At 46.7% G+C, this 17,282-nt stretch overlaps 1 protein-coding gene and 1 long non-coding RNA gene across 18 annotated transcripts in view; both read right to left on the reverse strand.

The window, feature by feature from the left end:
- Positions 1-9,043: 9,043 nt before the first annotated feature.
- On the reverse strand, positions 9,044-11,443 carry LOC147737024 (uncharacterized). 16 transcript variants are annotated; one of them, XM_086959153.1, is made up of 4 exons: positions 11,268-11,443; positions 10,819-11,183; positions 10,319-10,650; positions 9,281-10,147 (listed from the first exon to the last, which is right to left on the reverse strand). In XM_086959153.1, exons 1-4 carry the CDS (start codon positions 11,396-11,398, stop codon positions 9,281-9,283), a joined length of 1,695 nt encoding a protein of 564 aa, XP_086815279.1. In that variant the 5' UTR covers positions 11,399-11,443. The 16 variants fall into 16 exon arrangements, with proteins under 16 accessions (XP_086815228.1, XP_086815108.1, XP_086815279.1 ...); XM_086959119.1 differs by having other exon boundaries at positions 9,281-9,978; positions 10,231-10,921; positions 11,006-11,183; positions 11,268-11,398; XM_086959102.1 differs by having other exon boundaries at positions 9,044-9,282; positions 9,451-11,009; positions 11,268-11,398.
- Positions 11,444-12,032: 589 nt separating this feature from the next.
- Positions 12,033-17,282, reverse strand: part of LOC147737025 (uncharacterized) — a 106,737-nt gene continuing 101,487 nt past the window's right edge. Inside the window, exon 4 of one of the 2 annotated variants that reach the window (XR_015309172.1) lies at positions 12,033-12,671. This is a non-coding gene — a long non-coding RNA (uncharacterized LOC147737025). The remainder of the gene's footprint in view (positions 12,672-17,282) is intronic. The other variant, XR_015309177.1, reaches the window with a different exon arrangement.

Genomic DNA, 17,282 nt, shown 5'->3' on the forward strand with positions numbered 1-17,282 from the left:
AATTCTTTCATGGCCATGGCACATAAAGGCAATGTCCAGGACATCATGCCACTGAGTGACCTACTGCTACAGCTGGCACAGCCGCAAAACCTCTTTGTGTCCTTCCAGACACTGACTATTGTAGGCAGTATCCAACATTTTCTTTAGTGAATTAGATTATGCCAGTGGCAGACCCCTCTCCCTATTCCACACAGACTTAACAGTGGTGACGGATGTATCACGTCTGGGATGGGAAGGCCATATGGGAGACAGAGATTAGGGAATCCTCGTCAGCCGCAGAGACCCAACTCCACATCAAGCTGTTGGAGTTGCGAGCATTTCACTTGGCGGTGAAGGTCTTCTGGCCCACCATCACAGGAGCTGGTGCAGCTTCTCACAGACAAGACAGTCAATGGCGGTGGTCTCACCAGGAAGTATCACACTTGAACTTGTTTGACAGCGAGCCGATGATTCACTGGCTGCAGTTGTTTGGTCCGACGAACGGGTGCTGGAACTGCTTAGTTGAATGCGAGTTCCTGGAAGGTACGCTGCCCCGAGATGCAGAAGAATCCGTACTGGGTTGTATTGAATATAGTTGAGAAGCATATTGGAGAGGCGGCGATCAACAGTCCTGATGAGACCACGGTAATTAACTGGAACTATTCGAAACGTTTGACTATACAGGGGCTATTTCATATAAAGTATGTCTCCTAAGAATTGCCTTTGCTTAATTTGTATTGTACAAAAGTATTTACAGCCCTGTTTTTGTGAACAAAATTTGGATCGCACGGTTTTATCATCATATCACTTTCAACTTGAGCACTGCGCAGTCATCACTCAACGCTTTATATATACACTTGCTGCAGAGAACACAATTAGAATTTTTGGAAATGAAAAGGCCTCATCTGAATTCTAATCATGATAAAAATGGTGAATTAATATCTGGCCAGGGCCTGAATATGTGATACAGACCTGTGAGATAATGAACTCATAGGCCTCTGTAGTTGTTCACAGTGCGCATGGGAAGTGCTTCCATGCGTCTACGCTTGTCACTTCTGTAGCAGAATGACGTCGACGCTGAGCTGCATGATGTCTCCTACTGCGTGCAGCAGGACTGCTTTAAAGTTGGAGGACCCGGTCTGGTGTGTGGGGAATATTCACAAGGTGAGGAATCTGCAGGTAAAGGAGTATCGACCAGTAAGAGCGTTACCAAAGACAAGTAACTGATTTGTTATGTTTTCCTGCTGTTGTATATTGTCTAATTCTGGGTGGTGGTCTCAGCTGGCGGAGTTTTCCGAACTCCGCTCCGTGGAGCGTAGCTAGGTTTTTTTCAATGCTCACGCTCATCAACGCCATGTGCTGGAGCGAGGAAAATCCACCTCCTGATGAGATTTTTCCTTGCTTGCACTCGCCAAGGTCTAGTTGGCGAGCAAAATCAACCTCCTGGCGATATTTCTCAAAGCGGGTCGTCAAATTTCTCAATGCAAGTGGTTGTGGCAGGTCACAACCACTCGGTTGTGAAACCTTCCTTCACATTGACAAAGCTGCCACTCGAGTAAAAGCAACTGCACCCTCTTGTGCTGAGTATGGTGCCTTTCGTGATTATTTTTAAAGGGCGGGACAAACACCAGGAGATCAAAATCACCACCAACGGCATGACCCTCATGCACTCCTCTGCTCGCGGAACTCTTAGTAGAGCGCCTGAGTTTTTTTGTCACTTCGCGGAGTTCTTCATTGAGGAACTCCACCTAGGCTTAATCTTATCATGAAAATATAGATTTCAGTCAGTTACGAAACAAGGGTGAGTAGATACCTTTTGGGAGGAGTAAAATTTAAGACATTATTATTGTGATTTTTTTGGTAATCAGTTGATTTTTGCAAGCACTAACACTTCTCTGTGTAAAGTAAAGACCTTGAGAGTTTTGTAACTTTCAGATACTCAAATTGTGGATTTTGTTGCAATTAAAAAAATTTCAAGGCCTGAAATTTCTTTGGAAGTTGCATGCGGGCAGCCTAAGTTATCCTGCAAGAGTTTCTTGATTAATCCTATTACAACTACAATATGTGCTCTCTCATGTAAAGTCAGGTTGAAAGAAGCTTTTCTGCAACTCAAGATACGCCTTACTTTTCACCGCATGTGGATGCATTTCTCATGTTTAGTGAGATCTCCTTTCTGGGTATAACGTTTCTGGCTTTCCCCAACTGTATAAGGCTTTAGTCCAGTGTGAATTCTCTCACGTGAAGAAAACAAGTTACTTACCTGTAACTTTAGTTCCCCAGTATTGGTAACTTTCATAGATTCCCATGCTTTGTATCATTCCCCGTCGTCGGAATGGGAGTCTCGGTAACAAAAATACCATAGCTGTAGGTACAAAAGACAATGGAAAAAGGCCTAGGCCTCATTTCCTTTTGTAGCATATCACCCTCTTTGTGTAAAAGAGACCAAACTTTGGCCTCAGCCAATCAGAAGTGCCTCACCACTTAGAACCTTCCTGAAGGAACCTCAGAGCCTCAGATTTTCGTAGCCGTTGTGTACTAGACACCATATCTGTTGTAGGCTGAGCTTTCCCCGGGGAGGTGGGTGGGCGCATGGGAATCTATGAAAGTTACCAATACTGGGGAACTAAAGTTACAGGTAAGTAACTTGTTTTCTTACCCCAGTATTGGAACTTTCATAGATTCCCATGCTTTGTAACAGAGTAGCAAGCAATTGGCAAGATAATCACATTTTGCATTGTAAATAATAGCAATAGACAACATGACATTAGATACAAAATGTGAAAAAATGGAAGGTGGGAAAGAAAGGAAAGCTCACCATTAGTGGAAGAGGTTCCTCAGGACAGCCTGTCCTACTGCTGCATCATCTTGTTGCAGAGCTTCCAAGCAGTAATGCTTGGTAAAGGTGTGGACGCTGCTCCAGGTAGCAGCTCTGCAGATATCCTTAATTTGCACCCCCGCGAAGAGGGCTGTTGAAGAAGCCACAGATCTTGTGGAATGCGCTCGTATCTTTCCAGTCACAGGTTTACCAGCAGCCTTGTGACAATGTAATAGAGCGCTTGTGATCCATCTTGAAACACCCTGTTTGGACAGTGGAAGGCCTTTACTCGGTCCCCCGAAGGCCACAAACAGTTGAGAAGATTTTCGAAAATCTTTAGTACGTTCCAAATAAAATTTTAAGCATCGCTGCACATCCAAAGAATGCAAAGCTTTCTCCGCTGGCGTAGAAGGTTGAGGGAAGAACGTCTTCAGAATGACCGGTTCATTCAAGTGGAAATCCGAGGGAACCTTTGGCATGAACCTAGAGTTAGTCCTCATGATGACAGTGTTCCTCTTGAATTGAAGGAAAGGTTCTTGGATGGTCAAAACGTGTAATTCTCCTACACGCCGAGCCGACGTGAGAGCAAGGAGAAGAGCCAATTTCCACGAAAGATATTTGATGTCAGAACGATGGACTGGTTCAAATGGCCCCTTCATAAGTTGAGAAAGGACCAGATTCAAATGCCATGTTGGAGGAGGCGGTCTCACCGGTGGATAGACCCTGAACAAGCCCTTAAGAAATTGCTTGATTATTCTGGAAGACCATAATGAAGGCCCAGAGTCCGTCCTTCTGAATCGTGACAAAGCAGCCAAATGGACCTTAATTGATGAATGGGCTAGACCAGATTTGGCCAAAGACAGCAGGTAAGGTAGGATCTGATGAGGCTTGGAATTGAATGGATCAATGTTTTGTTTTCGACACCAACAACAGAATCCTTTCCACTTAAGGCTGTAAGTTTTGTTAGTTGAAGGAGCCCTTGCTTGGGACAGAACTTCCCTAACCTCCCTTGACAATGGCAGGTTCATAAATTCTCGCTGTTCAGGAGCCATGCAGTCAGGTGTAACGACTGAGGGTCTGGATGCAAAATCTGTCCTTCTGATATCGTGAGAAGATCCGGCAGAATCCTTAGAGGCAAGGGAGGAGCTATCGACAACAGATGGAGCTCCATGAACCAGAACTGCCTCGGCCAAGCCGGGGCTATCAGGATCATCCTGCACTGTTCCACCTTGAGTTTCTTGATTAGTCGTGGTATCAGAGGAATGGGAGGAAAAGCGTAGACAAATGTCTTCGACCAGGCTATCGAAAGGGCATTTCCCAGTGAATCTTGATGGGGAAGCCTGCTTGCGTAAGACCGGCATTTCTTGTTGGTCGGAGTGGCAAAAAGGTCGATGTCCGGCCTGCCCCACAGGCTGAAGACTTGTTCCAAGACTTCCTGATTCAACTCCCATTCGTGGCTGACCGAGGATGATCTGCTCAGTCTGTCGGCGTTTTCGTTTAGGACGCCAGGCAAGTGTTCTGCCATCAGTGACATCTTGTGCTGGATCGCCCATTCCCAGACCTGCTGAGCTTCTTGTGACAATGGGCGCGATCTGGTCCCTCCTTCCTTGTTCACATAGTGCATGGCCGTGGTGTTGTCCGTCCTGATAAGCACTTGTGAACCTTCCCGGCGAGGAAGAAACGCTTGCAGAGCCAGTCGTATCGCCCTGAGTTCCAACAGGTTGATGTGGAGGCTTTTTTCCTGGGGTGACCAATGACCACTGACATGTAGGTCCTGCATCACTGCTCCCCAACCCTCCAATGACGCGTCCGTCATAATCACTTGTGGAGACGGGTCGCTTGCGAAGGATAGGCCTTGGGACAAGTTGTTTTGATCTGTCCACCATAAGGCCGTGTCCCTCATCTCCGGAGTGATAGTCACCCTGTCGTCGAAAGAACCGTGGACCTGCTTCCATTGATTGTCCAGTTGTTCCTGCAAGGGACGTATCCTCAGTCTGCAATGGGGGTTTAGTGGGATACACGATGATATCACTCCCAGCAGAGACTTGTAGCGGCGTACTGAAAGAGACTTTCTTGTTTGCAAGTCTTGGGCCATGGTTTGTAATTTCTGCCTCCTTTCCGGAGTAGGAAAAGCTCGTGATAGCTTCGAATCCAAGATGGCTCTCAGAAACCGAGCCCTTCTGGACGGGATCTGGCAAGATTTCTCGTTGTTTAGAGTGAGTCCCAGGTTCTGAAATAAATTGGTACATGCCTGAACCGTCTGTAGCGCTATTTTTCTGGACGGAGCTTTCAGTAACCAGTCGTCCAGATAGGGGAAGACCTGAAACTTGTGTTTTCGCAGGAAAGCTGCTACTGGCGCCAGCACCTTTGTGAATATTCTTGGGGCTGAGCGGAGTCCAAAGGGTAAAACCCTGAATTAGTAATGGCTCTTGGCTACTGTGAATCGCAGAAACCTTCTGTGCGCTGGGTGAATCGGAACGTGGAAATAGGCATCCTCGAGATCAAGTGTGGCCATGAAATCCCCGGGCTGATCAGCTTCAAGATGTCCTGGAGGGACACCATCCGGAAGGACAGAGAAATGAGATAGGTGTTTAGCCTCCTGAGGTCTAAAATGGGGCGCCACTTGTCGAGCGTCTTCTTCACCAGGAAGAACCTGGAATAAAATCCTTGACCTCTTTGGTTTGATGGAACTGGCTCTATCGCCCCTTTTCGGAGCATCTGTTGAACTTCGAGCCGAAGGAGACGCTGGTGTTTTGAAGGAGTGGCTGCCGGGGGCTTGGGTGGAGGGACTTGTGTGAATTCTAAGGTATGCCCTTTCCGAATGATGTTGAGCACCCAACGGTCCGATGTTATCTTGGACCAGTTGTGAAGGTATTTGTTGACCCTGCCTCCAACTGATGACTTCCTGAAGGAGGGTCCAGTAGTAAGAGCCAGGAGGCCGCTATTGGCGCTTGGACGAATCTCGTCCTCGTGCCCCCTGCTTTCCTTTACCGTAAGGCCTGGAGTAATTGGAAGACTGGCCCTGCCGCTGCTGCTAAGGCTGACGGTGTTGCTGGGAACCTGATCCTGTGTTGGAGTAGCGTTGTTGTTGGAAGGATCCTCTGTAATTACCACCCCTGCCTCTGGATCCCTTGAAAGGCGACTTCCTGTATTGAAGTGTCCCTAAAGACCTAGCAGTCTCTGTGTCCTTTTTTATATCTTGCAGGGTGTCGTCAATGAGTTTGCCGAACAACGCTTCCCCATCAAAGGGGAGATCCAATACTTTATTCTGGATCTCAGGCCGGAACCAGGTAGCTTTAAGCCATCCTTGGCGACGGAGTACTGCCGCTCCAGCCAGTGAACGGAATGCAGTAGTTGCAATATCCATTGCACAATCGATGATTTCCATCGACGTCGCCTCTCCCTCCTGCAAAATCTTCTTTGCCTCAGACGTAGATTCGGGAGGCAGCTGGTCAAGGTACGGGGCGACATCGCACCAGAGTTGGCGGTCGTACCTACCCAGGATCGCTATGGCATTAGCCGCTCGCACCAGCAAACTTGCCATTGATGAGAATCGCTTTCCCACGTTATCTAACCTCCGGCCTTCCTTGTCCGGAGGAGTTGTTAGTGGTGCAGAAGGGTTGCGTGATTTCCTCTGCGCCGCCTGCGAGATCACAGAGTCTGGTCTTGGATGACCTGTCAAAGCCGCAGGAGCATCATCGGTCGCTTTGTACTTTTTATCAAGACGCGGTAGCACCGGGACCACCGTCGCCGGGTGTGTCATAGCCTTTAAGCCCTCTTTCCATAGGTGATCCACAATAGGAATGGACCTGGCAGATTTCCGAAAGGGTTCCTTAAAATCATATAAGAAACAATCTGTGGTAACCTTAGGCATGGCCAATTTGAATCTCGCCGCAGCTCTCTCCATCAGCTGATGGAAGCCCCCAATGTCCGCTGGTGGGGAGTCCGCCGGGTCCGGAACTGGTGATGCGGGATTGTCAACAACATATTCATCATAATCCGTGTCGGGATTAGAGTCATGATCTGACTGCTGGTCCTCATCCGAGGATTCCTGAACATCCTGAGTCCCTGGCACTGCAGAGGAATCCTGTTGGAAGGACGCCCGAGGCTGAGGAGAAGTTGGGGCCGTTAAAGTAGGTGGCACCAAAGAAGCCGTAGTCCCTGAAGTCGTAGCCGGCGTTGACGTAACTGACAGAGGCCTACTGGCCTTGGATTTATAATCTTGGAGCATCTTATGCAGATCTTGCAGGAAAGACGTTGGCACTGAAACCATTTCCTGTTCGGGTTGCTGCTGCTGCAGCTGAAGATGAGCACTTTCCTCGTGGCCGTATTCGCCGTCCGAGTCAGTGTCCTGGCATTTGACAAATAGTTGTGAAGGACTATTGGCATAACTATATGCATCTTGGTCATCCTCTTCTGATTCTTCCTCCTGAAGGAGCATGGTAGGTAACAGAGGGGACACAGTCCTTGGAGAAGTCATCTCTGGCGTGATCTGCGTCACAGAAATGGTAATCCGCTTTTCTGTGGAAAGTATTGTAGGTTCCGTAGTCGACGGTTGTATGTACGCCGTCGAGATAGGCGTCGTGGACGTCGTCGACGATGAAACTGTCGACACGCCAGCCGTTGACATAGTCACTGTAGTAGTCGTCGACGCCCTCGTCGACGAGACCGTAGTCGTCGACATCGTCGTCATCGTCGCCGACGGTAACATTGTCGTCGGCACCATCACAGCCTTCGTCGTCGACGGGACTTTTGTCGTCGACAGGACCTTCGTCGTCGACTGGGTTTTCGACGTCGACGAAGCTCTCGACGTCGACGGGGCTCTCGACGTCGACGGGGCTTTAGTCGTCGACGGGGCTCTCGACGTCGACGGGGCTTTAGTCGTCGACGACTCCTTTGTCGTCACTCTTGTAGCTGGTACCTTTGTCGTCGGCGTCTTCGGTTTCTCAGTCGACGGCGAGGACTCAGCCGTCGACGGTAGCGTTGTGGACGAACCTGCTGTCGACAACGTCGAAACCGATTTAGTTGTCCTCGTCGACAGGCCTTCCGCTGTCGACGCCTTCGTCGTCAAGGACTTAGAGCTCCTCTCAGAAGACTGGCCTGAAGGTGTTTTGAAGGCTGTAGCAGTCTTCTCACCTGTAGAAGGCGTAGAAGGTCCATCCCTCTCCTTTACACTTCCGTGAGGAGATTTGCTGGGACCTGGGCTCTCAGACTCACTGGGGGTCTTTTTTGAGGCCTTTGAAGATCTTCCCGAAGAAGTAAAAGGGGAACCCCTACCCCTTTTCACTGACCTTCTAGTAGAAGACATCGATCCTGCATCCTCACTGTCACTGGAGACAGTGTCCTTCCTTGATTTAAGCTTTTGAAGCCATGTGAGGAGCCTACCCTCACGGTCCCGGAGGGTTTTGGTGGAAACGGTGCGACAGATCTTACAGTCAGCAGCCTGGTGGTCAGGATAGAGGCAATAAATGCAGTCCTTATGCTTATCCTCCACAAAAAGCCTTTTCTTGCCACAGGTGGAACAAGGCTTGAAAAGGGCTTTTTTCTTCTCAATTTCCGACACCTTGGAAGGCAGCAACAATCCTGAAGAGAATCTGAAAGATTCTGAAGAAAATCCTGTAGAAAAATCCTGAAGTAATCCTTTTGAAGAGTAGAAGTTGAGCAGAGCTCAAAGGAGACTCCCTAGCACAACGTGCGGTAGAAAATCTGAGGCTCTGAGGTTCCTTCAGGAAGGTTCTAAGTGGTGAGGCACTTCTGATTGGCTGAGGCCAAAGTTTGGTCTCTTTTACACAAAGAGGGTGATATGCTACAAAAGGAAATGAGGCCTAGGCCTTTTTCCATGGTCTTTTGTACCTACAGCTATGGTATTTTTGTTACCGAGACTCCCATTCCGACGACGGGGAATGATACAAAGCATGGGAATCTATGAAAGTTCCAATACTGGGTTAAGTGACATTGTATTCGTGATTAAACCTTATCTGAGATTCAGAGCACACATAAGGCTTTTTTCTCCCATGTGAGTTCGCTCATGACAAGTGAGAAGTAATTTGTAACCAAAACATTGCTTGCACTTTGAGCACTCATAAGGTTTTTCCCCAGAGTGGGATCTCTCATGAAGCATAACACTGTCTTTCAGATCCATCCTTTCATGGTATAAGGATTTTCTCCAGTGTGGGGTTTCTCATGGTGAGATAGCGTTTTTCTCTGCAGCTTTTCTGGCATTCAGAGCACTCATAAGGTTTTTCATCAGTATGGAGTCGCTTATTGTTAGTGAGGCTGTGCCAATCAAATAGGAATTTCTGGCATTCACAGCATTGGTAATGTTTTTCCACTCTGTGCGTCTGCTCGTGTCGAGTGAGATTGCGTTTAAAATTGATGCTTTTCTGGCATTCTGAGCACTGAATTATTTTGATGGTGTGTTTTCTTATGGCGCTTGTAACCATCTCTACCTCTGAATCTTTTCCGACATTTAGAGCACTGATAATTTTATTCACCAGTGTGGATTGTCACATGTTCAGTGAGATGAGATTTTTGGCTGAAACATTTTTGGCATTCAGAGCACTGATAAGGTTTTTTCCCAGTGTGGATTCTTATATGCTGAGCGAGACTGCTTTTTTCATTGAAACATTTCTGGCATTCAGAGCACTGATAAGGCTTTTCCCCAGTGTGGATTCTTATATGCTGAGTGAGACTGCTTTTTTCACTGAAACATTTGTGGCATTCAGAGCACTGATAAGGTTTTTCCCCAGTGTGGATTCTTATATGCTGAGTGAGACTGATTTTTTCACTGAAACATCTGTGGCATTCAGAGCACTGGTAAGGTTTTTCCCCAGTGTGGGTTCTTATATGTTGAGTGAGTCCGCTTTTTTCACTGAAACATTTGTGGCATTCACAGCACTGATAAGGCTTTTCCCCAGTGTGGATTCTTATATGCTGAGTGAGACTGCTTTTTTCACTGAAACATTTGTAGCATTCAGAGCACTGATAAGGTTTTTCCCCAGTGTGAGTTCTTATATGCTGAGTGAGGATGATTTTTTCACTGAAACATCTGTGGCATTCAGAGCACTGATAAGGTTTTTCCCCAGTGTGGGTTCTTATATGCTTAGTGAGATTGCTTTTTACACTGAAACATTTGTGGCATTCAGAGCACTGGTAAGGTTTTTCGCCAGTGTGGGTTGGTATATGTTGAGTGAGTCTTATTCTGTCACTGAAACATTTCTGGCATTCAGGGCACTGAAAAGGTTTTTCCCCAGTGTGGAATCTCACATGTGCAGTTAGAAGTGATTTAAGTTTGAAATCTTTTGGACATTCAGAGCACTGATAAGGTTTTTCCCCAGTGTGGGTTCTTATATGCTGAATGAGACTGCTTTTGTAACTGAAACATTTCTCACATTCAGAGCATGGATAAGGTTTTTTCCCTGTGTGGGTTATTGTATGTTGAAAAAGACTTCTTTTATTTCGGAAATTTTTCTGGCATTCAGAGCACTGAAAAGGTTTTTCCCCAGTGTGGGTTTTTATATGCACCGTGAGTAAGCGTTTTTCACTGAAACATTTCTGGCATTCAGAGCACTGATAAGGTTTTTCCCCAGTGTGGGTTCTTGTATGCCGATTGAGACAGTTTTTTTCACTGAAACTTTTGTGGCATTCAGTGCACTGATAACGTTTTTCCCCAGCGTGGATCTTTCTGTGCCGTGTGAGACTACTTTTTATACTGAAACATTTCTGGCATTCAGAGCACTGATAAGGTTGTTCCACAGAATGGGTTATTGCATGTCGAGAAAGACTTTGTTTGTTCCAAAACCTTTCCTGGCAATCAGAGCACTGATAAGGTTTTCCCCCAGTGTGGAATCTTAAATGTGCAGTTAGAAGTGATTTAAGTTTGAAATGTTTTGGGCATTCAGAGCACTGATAAGGGTTTTCCCCAGTGTGGATTCTTATATGTTCAGTGAGTCTGATTTTGTAACTGAAACATTTCTGGCATTCAGAGCACTGAAAAGGTTTATTCCCAGTGTGGATTCTTGTATGCCGAGTGAGCCTGTTTTTGTCAATGAAACATTTCTGGCATTCAGAGCATTGAAAAGGTTTATTCCCAGTGTGGGTTCTTGTATGTCGAATGAGACTACTTTGCTCACTGAAACATTTCTGGCATTCAGAGCACTGGTAAGGTTTTTCCCCAGTGTGGGTTCTTGTATGTAGAGTGAGTCCTCTTTTGTCACTAAAATATTTCTGGCATTCATCGCACTGATAAGGTTTTTCCACAGAGTGGGTTATTACATGTCGAGAAAGACTTTGTTTATTACAAAACCTTTCCTGGCATTCAGCACACTGATAAGGTTTTTCCCCAGAGTGGATTCTAATATGCTCAGTGAGATAAGATTTACGGCTGAAACTTTTTGGGCATTCAAGGCACTGGTAAGGTTTTTCCACAGAGTGGGTTAATGCATGTCGAGATAGGCTCGGTTTATTACAAAACCTTTTCTGGCATTCAGAGCACTGATAAGGTTTTTCCCCAGTGTGGCTTCTCATATGCTCAGTGAGATAAGATTTACGGCTGAAACTTTTTTGGCATACTTTGCACTGAGAGAGGTTTTTCCCAGAGTGCATTCTGTCAAATTCTGTGAGATGGGATTTATGGATGTATCTTTTTAGGCACAGGTAACTTTTTTCCCCAACTTCGGTTATTTTGCCTTGATTGAGGCGGTCTTGAACACTGAATTTGTTCTCACAGTCCGTGTTTTTGTAAGGTGTATTACTAGAGTTATTATCTCTACGTTTAGTTTTCTCATGCTTATATGCCAGGGCTTGTTTAGATAATGTTCAGCATTTATTTCTAAAAGAAATTGTGTGTAATCTTCTTAACGCTTGAATAGAGCAAAATATGTCGGGAAACAGCCCTGTAACACCTGTCGAAATGTTTCTAGCAGATAATAGTCTTTAGGTTATAGCCTATCCGGCAGCAACTTATTTTGTGACTGAAGTTTTTCTCAAATCTATTTGTATAGGTTCTTAGTAATGCATTGATAAGGTGTTAGTCTGATATTTAATGATTAAACTGATAAGTACCTTTTTGAACTGACGTAATGGCAGTAACTGAGGGTGTTCGAAAGTGCACAGTACTATTGTGGATCATCAGTCGCAGAGCATCAGTTCCTTTTACCCTTTCTATATTTGATGTAAGGTTAAGGTTTGTTGTTCTGAAGACGATGATTTATTTACATTACCTATAGCGCAACGGTGCTCATTTAATTCATTTTTATATTTAACAGTTTAACATATCACTCATGCACAGTAGATAATGTTGAGGCGATTTACATAGAATTACAGAACAGTACACAATAAAAAGGAAACAATCTGAGATGGTCATGAACACAATAAAGTGAATTTTTAAGGTTTTCGCAAGAGTGAACAGAGTGGGTCTTTGTATTCTATCCAGAGGCAGATAGTCTCAAACTTGCGTAATTGGTAAAAAAAGGTTGTTGAACAATGGCGATTTTCCAACCTTTCGGTTGTTAACGTGTCAGCTTCGGAGTCTTCTCTCAGCGAATTTTCTTTGATGGTTTGCAGAAGAAACCTTTTGTTATAACTTTATTTTATGCAGTGTGTGCTTCCTCTCTGGAATTACATGATGCGTTAGATGAACGTTATTCTGTGCACAGATATGGCTTTGCTCTGAGTTAATGAAATGCTAAATTAGAGACTTCACTTACAGGTATAGTACTTTCCTATGCTCCCACTTCCTCGCCACACCTAGATTTTGGAAATTGTTTAAACGTAGAATGCTGGATGTCCTTCAGTTTTTCAAAATAATCCTTCTTATGGCACTGACTTTAGTTGGCTGGTGCTAAATCTTGCTTTCTTCGTCAGTAATTTCAATCACCTATAGTATTAAAATTATATAGTTAACACAAAAATATAATTTACAAGCCAAATCAATGCAGAATTTTGAAAATATTGAGCTGTTTTTCAGACAGAGCAGAGTGTAGAATGGGAGCATGCGAGTACTTGGATGTAGGAGTGAGGATTTGTAGAATTTCCAACATTTCATTAAGCTCACAAAGGATACATGCACCCTATGGACTTGTAACATTGAATCCCAAAGGCAGATATTAAAGTCATATGCACTGGCACCAAACAGATATTAAAAATATATATACTATTAATTAATTGGTAATGTAGATTTCTGGAACGGGAATTTCCCCTCCATGGACAATAGGCGTTTTCCCCTGCCCTGAGTTACCACCGACTTGTATCTGGTATCCTGACTTTTGAGCTTTGGCCTCGGCCGCACACAAATCTATTATGTGCTGCGAGGACTATGCCTAGACCTATCCCTCAACTATCGTTCAGAGTATGAATCGAGGGCAATGAAATTAAGGCGTACTTTCATGTGTTCATTTTATTCCACCTGATTATCAGTTGTTAGGTTTTTCTGCATCTAGATTTACTGGGTGCAGAAAAACAGGACACAATTTTTTTCCAGACAGAAAAATTAGACTGAAAAGTCGCACTATACTCTGGGTGCAGCAGAAGCAGCAAGACTAACACACAATTTTCCCTCTGTTAGAAATTTCTTTCCCCTTCCCTCCCCTGCTTAAAACTAGTGGTAGATAAAAGCAGAAATACACTATGAAATAGTGAATGGCATGTGGTTTGACAGGCAGATGAATCTGTTCCTCGAGCAACTCCCCAGTCAATGGCGTCAAACTTGTGACTGCAAGTTACTGGGGTAAATCTACCACAAAGTAAAAAAAAACAATTACATGAGATTTTTCTGCCACACCAGACTATGCAACTTCTAACAAGGGACTATGAGAGATCTTGGACTGGTCCTGTGACCTGGAGGTTAACACCAAGTGTGCCCCTATTTAAGGCAGAGGCTGTCATTGGTTTACCAGATAGAGCGGTGGTGGCAATGCCTGATGAGATCTTTGCATCATGGTCAGTGGAGTGGCGACCTATTTCTATACCTGTGCCCAGACTTTGCACTAACATCAAGTGCATGTTTAGGGTGTTGGTGAGTGTAGCATAAAAGCAATGTGAGAGTGCGACAGAGTAAACCGCATCTCCTGCCTGCTAGTTGTGTATACAAGTGGGACAATCTATCTCTCTTTTACACCCCAGTTCAAAGTCCTCTATTACGAAGGAATAATGTGCTCTACAAAGTACTCAGGTGCCTGCTGTGCCACCAGGGACGGTGTCAGCCTGACAGTCTATCTAAGTTGAAGGGACATCACCTGCAGGCTGAATTACTTAATGGAGAAGCTGTGTACCTGTCCTGAAGACCCTAGAAGTCTGCCTAGAAGCCTGCCTGTCTGGTAAGAAAGGGAAGGGAGTTTGACTATCCAGTAGGAGGACAAGGCTGTCCTGGAAGAAGCAAGGTTCGACACATCCTCGTTATCTGTAGGGAGGGGCGGAAAGCCATCCAGCAGGACCAGCGAGTCTGAGGGACATCCCCCCACAAGACTCTCGCAACAGTTCAAGGCAGAAAATGATACTCTACGACAACGTGATTGTAGAGGCCCAGTTGGACGATCGTGTGCTGCCAACCGGCCAGTTCAAGGTTGCATTTGCCAAATTCCGAACACAACAGAGTCTAAATCTACCGACTTCCTGGAGAGCCTGAGTTGGGCTTTTAGCTGCTGAATTTCTGACTACTCTGTGTCAGAGGTCCATGAGGGACTACAACTACTCCAGTGTCGAACACCCTGTCTGAGCTTACGCCTGTGGTCCAACCGGCCACAGTGTGGGCTCAATTGCTGATGGTCGGGCCTCCAGAGGGGCTGCGCTTACAGACAGGCCAGGTGTGACTGCTATCTTGGGACTGCTGATATTCAGGCAACTGCAAAGAAAAGACAGAGTGGGTGGCCTACTGAATGCAGCCCTACACCCAGGACCAAAGCGCTCCACAAAAGCCTGCTGGTGGGTCACTGCTCTCTCGAGTGTTCGGTGTGCCATTTAAGTGCCGGGAAACAGGAAAGAGACCCAGACAAGACTGACTCATCCTGTGGAAGGATAAGACGCTTACGAACTGCACCTATACTATATTCAGATACTCCCAAATGCCCCTAGAGGGGAGGAGGGTATCGGAATCAGACGCACCTGTCTGCAGCACATGGTAGTCTGGCATGCCTGCACCATCCTTTCACCCAGACTGTCCATAAAGTTGATTTTAGAGCTGCTACGCACATAGCAGGGGAATCTCAGACCATTCACTGGTGGCGGTGCAACTCGATGGTCTGGTTTGTGGACTTCCTCCTACCCTCAAGGGTTGATCAGTGATATTTAAAAGACGCTCAAAGCTCGTATGAGAGATCGAGCAGACTTGTATTTTAAGGAGAACAGGCTGCCTGCTGAATCAGCTTGCGTGCTATAGGATGAATTCAAGCCAGTGATCCTTGAGGACACTGACAACAAGGGGATGGAAATACTGGGAGAGACTTCCTGAAAGACCTGACCCTGCCAATGCTAACGAATGAGGACCGAGACGCACTAGAGCAAGACCTGACAGTAGACTAAATAAATAAGACAATAGGAGCCTTGCAAACAGGGCAAGCAACAGGGCCTAATGAGCTTCCCTTAGAATTATATAAAAGCATGATGGATAAAATCAGGGAGTGCCTCCAGAGTAGCCTGCCTGAAAATAAGGGCGTCTCCCAGAGGTCAAAGAATGTCTGAGGTGGTGGTCATCCCAAAAAAGGACGAACCAGCAACTGAGTGTGGGTCTTATAGACCTCTCTCCCCGCTTAACTTTGAGACTAAGGTCCTTGCGTAGGCCCTGGCGATCTGCGTGCGGCCAGTAATTGCAACAATGGATCATCCTGATCAATCAGGCTTTATGCCACACCAGGGAACGCGCTTAAATCTCCGACATCTTAATGGAGTACCACATGCAATAGGGGATTCCTTTGCTGAATCAGTGCCGCTGCTGTTAACTCTTGTTTGTGGCCCCTCTAGCGCGCATGTGCGTCAATAATACAGTCTCCCGAGTCTTTGCCGTCTGACAGGGATGTTCCTTGTCTCCTATGCTCTTCACACATGTTTGGGTTTGCCAGGACCTCTCATATGGGGTATTCCAGTTGATCAGGAGTGAGAATATCCCTCTACGCTGAAGTTTTGCTATATGAGATGTAGCCAGCCTTCTCGAGTGAACGAATCCTACAAATTTTTCACACATTTGGAGATTATTCAGGATGTAGATCAACTGGAAGAAGTCCTTAATATTCCTGATGGAGGCAGGGACACTGAGGCTGCACTCTAGGTGCACAGTTCGGGTGGCAGTACATGGCTTTAAATATTTGAGCGTGTTTATTACAAGAGAGCACAGGCCGGAACATACTCCCGAAATTAGACCGGCTTCACTGGGATGCCCCACACTTGCGGGCGCTCCCGCTCTCCTTACTGGGCCGGGTGGCCCTATTTAAAGTGATGACCCTCCAGGGTCTCCGGTATATCGTGCGGAAAATGTCCTTTAAGATCCCACCAGACATGGCGGTCCGGAGCATTCGCAAGTATTACTGGGCCACGCAGCTGGTGGCAGTCAACAACTGGGTTTTTGCGGACCATGAGGATCCTGCTTACCGGGTAGATAGATTGGCCATGGACAAGAGAGATTACCCCACCCTGGTGCTGTATCGAAGAAAGTATGAGTGCACCCTACCTACTCATACCCAAACCATTGGTAAGAGTGTGGAGAGAGGCAACCAAGTATTTAGGCTGGGAAGGTAAGCTGACTGAAATTACTCCACTTGCACTGAGGAAGTTGCCGTATTTGTTTTGCCTGATCACCCTTCGCTACTGGAGTAGCTGACGGAGTTCCCTACCTGCTGCTGGACTGAATCAAAAGTCAACACCAACTCCGTGGCCGCAGAGGAGGGAGAGGCGCCGGCCCCGGGACTGCGAGGACCAGCATTCACCATCTACAGCTGGGTCCTCTTCCCACGTGAGCCGCGCCCCCTCCCAGTACCACGCCCCCAGCCAATTGCCGATAACTTCTCGCGGCCCCCGCTTCGCGGGAGCCGCTCGCACTGAGGAAGTTGCCGTATTTGTTTTGCCCTGATCACCCTTCGCTACTGGAGTAGCTGACGGAGTTCCCTACCTGCTGCTGGACTGAATCAAAAGTCAACACCAACTCCGTGGCCGCAGAGGAGGGAGAGGCGCCGGCCCCAGGACTGCGAGGACCAGCATTCACCATATACAGCTGGGTCCTCTTCCCGCGTGAGCTGCGCCCCCTCCCAGTGCCACGCCCCCAGCCAATTGCCGATAACTTCTCGCGGCCCCCGCTTCGCGGGGGCCTATCGCACTGAGGAAGTTGCCGTATTTGTTTTGCCCTGATCACCCTTTGCTACTGGAGTAGCTGACGGAGTTCCCTACCTGCTGCTGGACTGAATCAAAAGTCAACACCAACTCCGTGGCCGCAGAGGAGGGAGAGGCGCCGGCCCCGGGACTGCGAGGACCAGCATTCACCATCTACAGCTGGGTCCTCTTCCCG

This window comes from Lissotriton vulgaris, chromosome 1_1 (genome assembly GCF_964263255.1).
Source record: "Lissotriton vulgaris chromosome 1_1, aLisVul1.2, whole genome shotgun sequence".
NCBI lineage: Eukaryota > Metazoa > Chordata > Amphibia > Caudata > Salamandridae > Lissotriton > Lissotriton vulgaris.

Excerpts from the sequence above, each read along its gene's own strand:
- LOC147737024 (XM_086958941.1), bottom strand. The coding sequence starts at position 11,398 with ATGCACTCTGGGAAAAACCTCTCTCAGTGCAAAGTATGCCAAAAAAGT.